General features: G+C 36.6%; 2 protein-coding genes across 2 annotated transcripts; both read left to right on the forward strand.

Moving 5' to 3' along the window:
* The first annotated feature begins 22 nt into the window (after window positions 1-22).
* On the forward strand, window positions 23-625 carry LOC102805601 (uncharacterized). The gene has a single exon (XM_006824626.1). The coding sequence runs from the start codon at window positions 23-25 to the stop codon at window positions 623-625; it is 603 nt and encodes a 200-aa protein (XP_006824689.1).
* On the forward strand, window positions 625-1,581 carry LOC144342468 (uncharacterized). The gene has a single exon (XM_078005571.2). The coding sequence runs from the start codon at window positions 625-627 to the stop codon at window positions 1,579-1,581; it is 957 nt and encodes a 318-aa protein (XP_077861697.2).
* Window positions 1,582-12,362: the final 10,781 nt, after the last annotated feature.

The following is a 12,362-nucleotide window of genomic DNA, read 5'->3' on the forward strand; positions in this document are numbered from 1 at the left end:
AGCATGGCTCATCTGGTTTAAGATGTACTTGAGAAGATCTGCCTTATTGAAAATAGGCCCGTTAACAGTTCTTGAACTTTCCATTGCTACCACTGACATTTGCAGAATTGTCCAACGAAGTTCATTTCCAAGAGAGTTTGCTTCACCGCAAAAGATTCCAAGTGAGAAACCCGATTCTGAAGGTTATGTCAGTCCACTGCGAAAGTTAAACCCTAAATTAGAAAATGGAGTCCTACACGTCGGAGGACGACTGGTGAACGCACCCATTAGTCAGCAAGCTAGACATCCAATTATATTACCTCGCAATCATCATGTGACTGAGTTGATCGTTCAACATTACCATGAACAACAAGGACATGTTGGCCCAAACCAAGTATTGTCAGAGATACGACAGCAGTTCTGGATTGTTCATGGACTAGCTACTGTAAAGCGTGTGATTGGTAGGTGTATTAAGTGTCGTCGATGGAATGCACAACCCGGGAATCAAAAAATGGCTCCACTTCCTGCAGCAAGAGTGACGCCAGGTGAGCCACCATTCTCCCATGTCGGGATAGATTATTTTGGACCGCTGTATGTTAAGTACAGAAGAGGTACCATTAAACGATATGGATGCGTGTTCACCTGATGGCCATTCGGGCTGTTCATATCAAAGTGGCCCATGATTTATCCGCAGATTCCTTTATACAATCTGTGTGGAGATTTATTAGTCAGCGTGGACCACCTACACATCTCTACAGTGATAATGGTACCAATTTCCGGGGAGCCGAGACTGAGCTGAAACAGATGCTTGCTAAATGGAACCAAGCTTGTATTAACGGTAAACTTAGCAGAAGAAATATTCAATGGCATTTTAATCCACCAGCAGCAAGTCATGCAGGTGGAGTCTGGGAACGGATGATTCGTTTGATAAGAAAGATTCTTCGATCTTTATTAGGAAACAGGTTAGTGGATGATGAAACGCTACTCACATTCACTACAGAAGTGGAGAAGATTCTTAATAATCGACCACTAACACATTTATCTGATGATCCAGATGACCTTGAACCACTCACACCAAACGATTTACTTTTGCTACGCTCAAATCCTTGTACGTCGGTGAGTGAAATCATAGAAGAAAATGGTCATCACAGAAGAAGAACCGAAACTCAACATCTTGCAACTGAGTTTTGGAAACGGTGGGTACGCGAGTACTTGCCAACTCTACAAGAAAGGCAGAAATGGTGCAGGCCGAAAAGGAACCTATCCATTGGTGATTTGGTACTTGTTGTCAATGAAAATATTCCTCGAGGTGAATGGCCTTTGGGGAAAGTCGAACAGACCTTTACTGATCGATTTAGTACAACTCGTCACGTTCTTGTGAAGACTTCCACTGGATGTTTACAGAGAGATGTGCACAAGCTCTGTTTATTGGAAGGCAACATGGACCATAAGACTGTGATGAAAAGACAAGATGGAGTAACTCGAGCAGCAGAGATCAGTGCAGAAGACACCAAGGAAATACATGAACAAGTAGATGGTTGTGCCCATTCGATGCCACGTCGTAGTAATAGACTACATCACAAGAAGAAAATAGAACAATGAACCTTTGTTGAACAGAACAATGATTTTTTTTCTTTTCATGTACATGATTCATTTAGTTGTCGGTTCTGCAACTTTAATGTTAGAAAGGCTCCTCGTGACGTGCGCCTTTCGGGGGCGGTGTGTAAGTTGTGCAAACCTTCCCTCTGATTGGTTATTGATTACATAGTTAGATTCCTTTGTTTCACTTGTTTGACCTGTGGTGAACTCTGGGCTAGGCAGGCTGTTGTCTTCAGTTCAGCATGTGCTTCTGAAGAGTGAAGACGTCTCTGTGTCTGCTCTGAATTGCCCTGCCGCGTTGGGTTTTCTGAAACTTTTGCTAGGTTTGCTAACATTTGTACACCGGTCCGGGAAGGTGCCACTAAACGAGGTAAGGAAGGTTTTCTTTTCATTGTTGGCTTCATCAGCATGAAATTATTGGCAGTGATTTGTTACAAGTTTGAGTACTCGTATGAACTCCGATTTTATCACTCTTACTTTGGGTTATTATTGCAAGTCTGTAAATGTTAGTATTCGTTAAGACTTATTTCTTGAAAATTGTTTTGTTATTTATACTATTTGCCACCCATTTTTTTTACCCAAACAAACACATTGCGTACATGTGGTCAGCTGCACGTTTAATAGAGCACATGGTATGCAATGTGTGCTTTGGCTTGTCAAAATGGTTGACAAATATTTCACAGTTAGCATTGTTATTTATTGTTACATATTTTATTTGCCGTATATTTATTGGTTGTATCGCTCGACTTTCTGCACATATTAAGAGAAATGTATATTTAAATTTACTGGACATTTTATGATAAGAATTGTTTGATTTACTTCAAATATTTATAGTTTCCCTATTTTGTTTTGTATATTTTAGAACCATATTCTGGAGATTTACTAACCTGTTCTGATTCCGTAACGATTGACCATATGGAATAAATATACGATATAACCAGAGTACGCGTTTCTAGTTGGTGGTGTAAGAGACTGTAATACCTTTGGGAGCTTGTGATGCCTACATCTTCGTTTTGTAGATTGTGGAATGCTATTCCACAAAACGAAGACCCGTTTACATACAAGGACTTGGGTACATGAAAGGCAGTGAAGGCAACCATATTACGCCTAGATGATTACGAGTTATGCAGTAATGATTGGCCCCCACAGTGTAAGTTTCAGAAATGGTTTGTAGATTCCACATAAACTTGCCTGTACGATAATATCTAATATATCCCATAATTCTAACGCCCCCGACGCGCTTAGAACACTATCGATTTCTTACACCGCTGCATGTATATTCAATATTTCGGTATTCCGTGTAGGACAACACGGTACAAGGAGTGTTTTGAGAACGTATCCCAAAACAACTCATCAGATGTCCTGTGTTAGTTACTGGCTGATTCAATTTAAAGCGGGAGGGTCTTCACCTGAGCCCCAAGCGACGATAACAACACACGCTAAACTGCAAAGGCTCATGAGTAGACGCTTGCTTGTAAAAATGACACGCTATGTCTATTTGACGCATGCGCAGGTGACGACTCCTCCGCTTTATTTTAAAGTAGTAGGCATGAACACATCAACAAATCATTCTCTAATTCCCGCTAACTGTTGACACTCATCGCACAGCCAGCAGTGGCGGATCCAGCAAAATGTATTGGGGGGGGGGGGTCCAAGCTACGCTTAAGATATACGGAGCGTAAAACGCAGAGAAGCTATGCGTAATCCAGATGATATGAATCGTCATGCGTTTGGGGGGGCATGGCCCCCTGGATCCGCCACTGACAGCCAGCGCCACACCTGCTTTACGACTTCACTGCTTATCATTTCTCCACCCTCCTAACAACCCACTGATTCATTTAGGCGGAGTTGATTTAAATTTTGCAGCGGGGAATTATGGCCAGTAATACCATAGCTGTTTTCATAAATGCAAGAAATCTGCAACGCGGTCGCCGATTGACTAATCGCGCTGGCAATCACGGTGTATAATAACTGAATAAAGCACTCCGCAATGCCCATTATAGCAGAGCTCAGATGGAGACGTTCGTTTAAATGATGGTCCAGTGTAGTTATTTTAAACTTTATTCATTCAATATGATGCGTGGGGGATTCATTGTTATAAATCGTCACCATGAGAATTAAACAAATTTAGGTAATTTTTGTTGAAATGAATTTATTTGCGAGTAGGGACAATATCGTGTGATAATGTAAAGCTATGACGTCTTTAAAACCTCTAATTCTGATAGTGGTGATTCATAACACACATGGATAGGTAGTGTGGCGTCCTCCATTCCTCAAATCGCACAGGAATCGTAACGCCAACATGAAATAATTTGCCAAGTGGAAGTTTTAAAGACAGTGTCCAACATTATAATAAAATGAACAAACAAATAAGTCATTCACTTTCAAGTCAGTGAGCTACACACATCACCATGATGGAGCTGCATGCTACACACAAACCCTCAAAACACCACTCTGTACATGTACAGCACTGTGAGAATATGTTCACATGCATTATGGAGTTCTCAATACAGTAAATAGCAAAATATAAACTGAAGCAGAGCATCACGGGTATTCTCTGGTTAACAGTGCACAAACTAATGACTAGTGGCTAAGCCACTTTAAAAACGCCTTCCATCGACCATTCTACAATTTATAACACACATAATGCAAATTAGATACCTTCTTTTACAATTCTGATAGTATTTCAATGCAAAATGTTAGTTTGGGTGTATTTGAAGATTGAATTTTAGTTTTCTGTCACAAATAAAATGAGAAATTTTTTTACGTTTGAGCATAACCGAGGACAGGTGGAGACACAAAGGATGTCACATTTCCATGAACTTATTTGTACGTGTATAATATGTTGTGTTCTTTGGTGGAAAGTCAGTTGATGAGCATGTTGGAGGGGGGGGGGGTTCTACGCACTAACCGAAGGTTCAACAGCGAATGACTTGTTGGTTTGTTCATGGTATTATAACGCTGGACATTCCCTTTAAAGCGGGAGAGTCGTCACCTGCGCACGCGCGGGAATTGAGTCCCAAGCGATGCTAACAACACACACCAAGAACGCAAAGGCTAATGGGTAGACGCTTGTTTATAAACAATGACACGCTATGGCCACCTGGCGCTTGTGTAGGTGACGACTCCCCCGCTTTAAGTAAACGATAGGTTATATAGATGTAAACCAACATTCACATTGAGTCACTGACATGACACACGTTAATACTATTCCGCGATTGATAAAATCTAGGTCACACGGCTTGAACAAGATTTTCATGCCGCACCAGCCGTGGCCTAATTCACTGGCCTTGTTCCAGTTTACAATTCGTTTGTGATGACGCAAAAAGTTATGAGCAACGTCCATTCCAGGAACCTCGACCCAGAAGAGTCGTAACATAGACGATTTAATAGCGGCTAATGAACAAAAGAACAGTAGCCTATAATTTTGCTTGATTAATTTATGATAAGGTAAATCTTTTCGTGAAAAGAGTCGACTTTTAAAATGTATTACACGTATATATTTTACGTTTCCAGCAGCACATTACTGCTCTAAATTGTAATACCATACACTGCCAATGATTGAAACGCCGCATTCTCATTGGTCGATTGTTACCACGTGCAGCGTGTTATCAGACGACAACTTGATAGTAATTGAGGTTAATGCACGAGCGTAAAAATATGATTGTGTTTGTGTTTGTATCGCCATATGCAATGTTACCCCACGTTTGTACGGATCTTTTAAACAGCCCTTTTTTGATTCATTCACGTTAGGAAATCATGGTTAATTTCATCGAGAAAATTACCTTTCGGCGTATTGTCGCATGTTGTTCGCCTGTGAACGTTTTAAGCGTAACTAAAATACAAGCATCTACGACGCGTTTACCGCACTCACCCACTCACTCAGTCTGTCGGGTTCTTCCTTACTCCAGCTACCGCTGCACGTAAATCTTTGACATTTCAAGGTATTATTTTTTTGATTTAAAGTGCGTCTCGCCCATTATTGTGCACATCCCCGTCCTTGCACTTTTATCACACAATAATGAGTTGTCTTTTATATTATTACACAAAGAATTTTAACACATTCTAGTTACAAGTAAAAATCTGTACATATTATTATCCCCTGCTACCATATCACGTACAAGGTAGCCACTTGTAAAATCGGAATATTGATTGTTGAGGCATGTGACATATTGTTAATAAATTAACTGACATAAAAGATAATAATCCCCAACAATTTTGGAAAATATTCAATGAACCAAAAGGTTAATCTACTTTCCCCATGAAAATGGAAAGAACTTTATGAACAATTAAATAATAATCCCACTGACAATACTAACATCTCAGATATGGAAGTAAAAGAGCATTTTAATAATTATAATTTAAATAATGAGTTATCTGAAAAAGAAATATAAATGGTATAAATGGTGAAATCTAAACATCATTAAAATATTAATCTAAATACAAAATCATATATTCGTTTTCAAAAATAAAATTACACCCACATTTGAAACGACCAAGGGAGTTAGACAAGGTTTTGTCATTAGCCCACTGCTTTTTAATTTGTTTGTTAATGACTCGAATAATTCACTAGAAGACGAATCATAAGATCCAGTCACATTGAATAACTGTAAAATAAGTTCCCTACTCTGTGCAGATAATCTGTGTTAATCTCTGAAACAAACAATTGTTTAGAGGGTTATTGTCATGAATGAAAATTCCAGGTAACTAAATTTGACAAAAACAAAAGTTGTTATTTTCAGACGAGCAACACTGAAAAAGACTGAATAAGTATATTATAATGAACAAAATATTAGCTGTGTAGATATCTACAACTACCTGGGTATAAAGTCTAATGGATGCTACTGTCATGCTAAAATCACTTTTGTATTTATTATTCAAAGTATTTTTATTCAATGTATTTTCGGGATACTTAAGCGGGTGTATTAAATCACTGTCCTATCATAAAAGGTGATTTGAGTCATGTGATGTATCAATTGGGATCACTTTTGTACTCTATGCTTCGTTTTCCCGATGTCACTATTCGAATAAAGATCACCGGTTCATACCACTCTGGTTCACAGTCGAAATTCTCTGTTGACATGGTGCACGGAATCCTAAACATCCTGTATTACCGAAATGGATCCCGCTAACGGCCATTCGATGAAAAGCGAGTCATGCAGCACATACAGCAACATATCGCAGGAATGGTAAACGAACGGACAAAGACAGTACCACCAAATCTCGGCACAGAATAGCACCCATAAACTACTTCGAAGTCAAGTTCAACCAAATTGTCATAACGTGGGTCAGTACTGTGCAGAACAGCGAATCAACGAAACATCGGCAGTGTTGATCAGCGCAAGTTAACCCACAAGAAGCAAAAAAATCGTGGACGATACACACATCAACCAAATCAAAGATGAAGATTTGAAGAACAGAGACTTTTTAACTTTTACTCTCGTTTGACTTTTAATTTTAATTTGTCTTTCATACACAATTTGCGACTTGTCACCAATAGGTCGTTCTTCTTTACAGGGTGGCACGTGGTACGGTTCTAACAGTACAATTATAATTCTATTTTGTGTGATTTTTCAGGTCAAACGGATATTCGCCATTTTGGTCATCAACATCTCAAAATATTAAAGTTGGCCAAATAGAGTTTATGACCGGCAAATGAATCATTCCCAATAACACTATTTTTTAAATTTTAATTTATGCGGACATAAGCAACCAGGTTAGAGAAACTTTTCGTACAATTTTCAAAATTTCGTGTGTTTTGTTTTGATTCATTTCAGTGGAACAACTCTACGCAAACTCATCATTTTTTAACGGTAACAATATCCAACACTTTAATTTATCTGGACATTCCACACAATAAAACTGACTATTTACAGTACTTTCATTCACATATTCTCAGGCCCAAGCATGCCACACTCATTCATGTGCTGTTTTTAAAATAATTTCTTTTTTGGGTGATTTTCGATTAGTTAAATGTGTGAGATATTTGATGACATTTCTGATTGTTTTCAAATTGAGGAGATCCAAAAACCATTATGCAATATCTTAGTCATGTCATCATATCCATAGAATTGCTAGCAAGTAGTCTTTTGCTAAACTTTTTGTACTTGATGTTCAGTATATTTTCACTAGTCAGAGTTTTTTTTTTTCAATTTCATTTTTTTGATTACATTATCGTAAAGCGATACGGATCTTTTAAACAGCCCTTTTTTGATTCATTCACGTTAGGAAATCATGGTTAATTTCATCGAGAAAATTACCTTTCGGCGTATTGTCGCATGTTGTTCGCCTGTGAACGTTTTAAGCGTAACTAAAATACAAGCATCTACGACGCGTTTACCGCACTCACTCACTCACTCAGTCTGTCGGGTTCTTCCTTACTCCAGCTACCGCTGCACGTAAATCTTTGACATTTCAAGGTATTATTTTTTTTGATTTAAAGTGCGTCTCGCCCATTATTGTGCACATCCCCGTCCTTGCACTTTTATCACACAATAATGAGTTGTCTTTTATATTATTACACAAAGAATTTTAACACATTCTAGTTACAAGTAAAAATCTGTACATATTATTATCCCCTGCTACCATATCACGTACAAGGTAGCCACTTGTCCAATCGGAACATTGATTGTTGAGGCATGTGACATATTGTTAATAAATTAACTGACATAAAAGATAATAATCCCCAACAATTTTGGAAAATATTCAATGAACCAAAAGGTTAATCTACTTTCCCCATGAAAATGGAAAGAACTTTATGAACAATTAAATAATAATCCCACTGACAATACTAACATCTCAGATATGGAAGTAAAAGAGCATTTTAATAATTATAATTTAAATAATGAGTTATCTGAAAAAGAAATATAAATGGTATAAATGGTGAAATCTAAACATCATTAAAATATTAATCTAAATACAAAATCATATATTCGTTTTCAAAAATAAAATTACACCCACATTTGAAACGACCAAGGGAGTTAGACAAGGTTTTGTCATTAGCCCACTGCTTTTTAATTTGTTTGTTATCGACTCGAATAATTCACTAGAAGACGAATCATAAGACTCAGTCACATTGAATAACTGTAAAATAAGTTCCCTACTCTGTGCAGATAATCTGTGTTAATCTCTGAAACAAACAATTGTTTAGAGGGTTATTGTCATGAATGAAAATTCCAGGTAACTAAATTTGACAAAAACAAAAGTTGTTATTTTCAGACGAGCAACACTGAAAAAGACTGAATAAGTATATTATAATGAACAAAATATTAGCTGTGTAGATATCTACAACTACCTGGGTATAAAGTCTAATGGATGCTACTGTCATGCTAAAATCACTTTTGTATTTATTATTCAAAGTATTTTTATTCAATGTATTTTCGGGATACTTAAGCGGGTGTATTAAATCACTGTCCTATCATAAAAGGTGATTTGAGTCATGTGATGTATCAATTGGGATCACTTTTGTACTCTATGCTTCGTTTTCCCGATGTCACTATTCGAATAAAGATCACCGGTTCATACCACTCTGGTTCACAGTCGAAATTCTCTGTTGACATGGTGCACGGAATCCTAAACATCCTGTATTACCGAAATGGATCCCGCTAACGGCCATTCGATGAAAAGCGAGTCATGCAGCACATACAGCAACATATCGCAGGAATGGTAAACGAACGGACAAAGACAGTACCACCAAATCTCGGCACAGAATAGCACCCATAAACTACTTCGAAGTCAAGTTCAACCAAATTGTCATAACGTGGGTCAGTACTGTGCAGAACAGCGAATCAACGAAACATCGGCAGTGTTGATCAGCGCAAGTTAACCCACAAGAAGCAAAAAAATCGTGGACGATACACACATCAACCAAATCAAAGATGAAGATTTGAAGAACAGAGACTTTTTAACTTTTACTCTCGTTTGACTTTTAATTTTAATTTGTCTTTCATACACAATTTGCGACTTGTCACCAATAGGTCGTTCTTCTTTACAGGGTGGCACGTGGTACGGTTCTAACAGTACAATTATAATTCTATTTTGTGTGATTTTTCAGGTCAAACGGATATTCGCCATTTTGGTCATCAACATCTCAAAATATTAAAGTTGGCCAAATAGAGTTTATGACCGGCAAATGAATCATTCCCAATAACACTATTTTTTAAATTTTAATTTATGCGGACATAAGCAACCAGGTTAGAGAAACTTTTCGTACAATTTTCAAAATTTCGTGTGTTTTGTTTTGATTCATTTCAGTGGAACAACTCTACGCAAACTCATCATTTTCTAACGGTAACAATATCCAACACTTTAATTTATCTGGACATTCCACACAATAAAACTGACTATTTACAGTACTTTCATTCACATATTCTCAGGCCCAAGCATGCCACACTCATTCATGTGCTGTTTTTAAAATAATTTCTTTTTTGGGTGATTTTCGATTAGTTAAATGTGTGAGATATTTGATGACATTTCTGATTGTTTTCAAATTGAGGAGATCCAAAAACCATTATGCAATATCTTAGTCATGTCATCATATCCATAGAATTGCTAGCAAGTAGTCTTTTGCTAAACCTTTTGTACTTGATGTTCAGTATATTTTCACTAGTCAGAGTTTTTTTTTTCAATTTCATTTTTTTGATTACATTATCGTAAAGCGAGGACGCTTCAATTTAAATCGATTGTGCCATGTCATACCGCTCGTACAGACACCCATCATGGGCGTTGTCAGAATTCCCACGGGTGACGCTCGTATTGAAACAATATCAAGCGTATCTTCACATTGCTATCAACAAGCGTGGTTTCTAAAACTAAATCCGTATCGCTTTTAGCATGTTTGTAATATATGGGCAGCTGACAGTGTCTGACACCACGTGTAATAATATAATTCGTAAAACATTATTACCTACGACAAATCAGTCTGTAAAGCATTTACCCACGATATGGAGGTGCTGAAATCACTTTTGTATTTTTATTCAATGTATTTTCGAAAAGCTTATGCGGGTGTATTGAATCACTGTCCTATCATAAAAGGTGTTTTGAGTCATGTGATGTATCAATTTGGATCATGTGATTAAAAGATACATATTGAGATATAGACACGGGCAGACTTAAAGGGACATACACATATACACCGGACCTGGTCCACTTGTTTGTTCTTTGGGCTTGGCCGTTTGGCCAACGCCCAGATACAACTTTTGTACTCCATGCTTCTTTTTTCGGATGTCACCATTCGAAAAAAGGGTCACCGGCTCATACCACTCTGCGTCACAGTCGAAATTCTCTGTTGACACTACACTGCTGGAGCCAAACAAAAGTTAGCAGATAAAGCAGTCCGAGCAATGTATGCAATATATTCAGCCAATATTATCGTATGGGTCTGAAATCTGGGGTCATCAAATGGGACAAAACAATAACAGAAAAATTATGCTTGCAGAGCCGAAGTAGGAAAATTCCCACTCCCACCGAAGTAGATATTAAGATTAATTTAATAAAATACTGGACTCGTAACAATAAATTACCGGGCAATAATATCACAAAACAGGCATACCTTATACAAAGAAAATCCAAATTGCAAAGGTTTTCTTCAATACAAAAAATTATGAACAACATGATTATTCATTAAAACAATAGAGTGATTTGTTAACACAACATATCAAGGATTTTGGCAAAGTTGTCAAACAAAAATACAATAATTTCAGAAGAAAAAAAATAACTAAAAAAACAAAACTGAGGACTTATGAAAAAAATAAAAGACTCGTTGAATTCGTTGAATTTGAAACAAAGAATTTCAATGACAACATTTATAACTAGTAACCACAATTTAGCAATAGAAAAAGGGAGGCATACGCAACCCAATATACACAGAATGAAATAGAATGTGAACTGCACTTTGTTATGATATGCTCTCAATATAAATTAATACGCCAACAAATCATACAAGACATCACATCTCCACAAGAAACAAGATCTCCAGAAATTGAATTTCTTGATGACTTCGAAAGATAATATAACAATAAAAAGATTGGCAAGTATATTAATAAAGTATTTCAATCAAGAAATGAAATTGCCATCTGATATGCAACACTTTGCTGTATCCCATTAGCAACTTAGTAGTACGAATCACAATTAATCTTTATTGCTATTAACTAATAGAAACACTGTATTTCTAAGGATGCAATAAAGTTCACAATGATCACATTTATCAAACAAAAAGCCCACAACGTATTTCAAAAGTATATAAAACGTTTTTGAAATACCTTCATGCATTTTGACTCATTTCAAACATATTTAATCCCGTATGGATATCTAAGTCATAATATCCACATCGCTAAAAGTGCGTGTAGAACACATTTGAGGAAACAAATAATTAAACACACAACAATCTATTTTCCGATGTGATACTGTAATACTGCTTTTCAATTACCCGTGAATGGCTTATATTTAGCTAGTTAGATAATTATTTTATTTATAATAACCAGTGTATAAAAACACAAATCCGAAAGGTCTTATTAGTCAATTTTAACAAGAAAATATTACAAAACTGGTGTATTACCTGATATAAAATAATAAAACATTGACATAACATAAATATTATCACTGTATATTGTACAAATGTGATTTTCTTTTTTTCTAATTTGTCATTAAAAATAAAAACTTCAACCTTAGTCGTAGGAGAAAAACATTGAAATGAAATACTAACCGCATTATATTAATCATATCGACATTCATCATAAATTGAACAATGTAATAAAATTGCATCTCATCTTTAACTTGGTTTTGAT

This window comes from Saccoglossus kowalevskii, chromosome 7, assembly GCF_978046115.1.
Source record: "Saccoglossus kowalevskii chromosome 7, keSacKowa6.1, whole genome shotgun sequence".
NCBI classification, from domain to species: domain Eukaryota; kingdom Metazoa; phylum Hemichordata; class Enteropneusta; family Harrimaniidae; genus Saccoglossus; species Saccoglossus kowalevskii.

Bases quoted from the DNA above. Each gene is read 5' to 3' on its own strand.
- LOC102805601 (XM_006824626.1), top strand. From the start codon at position 23: ATGTACTTGAGAAGATCTGCCTTATTGAAAATAGGCCCGTTAACAGTT.
- LOC144342468 (XM_078005571.2), top strand. From the start codon at position 625: ATGGCCATTCGGGCTGTTCATATCAAAGTGGCCCATGATTTATCCGCA.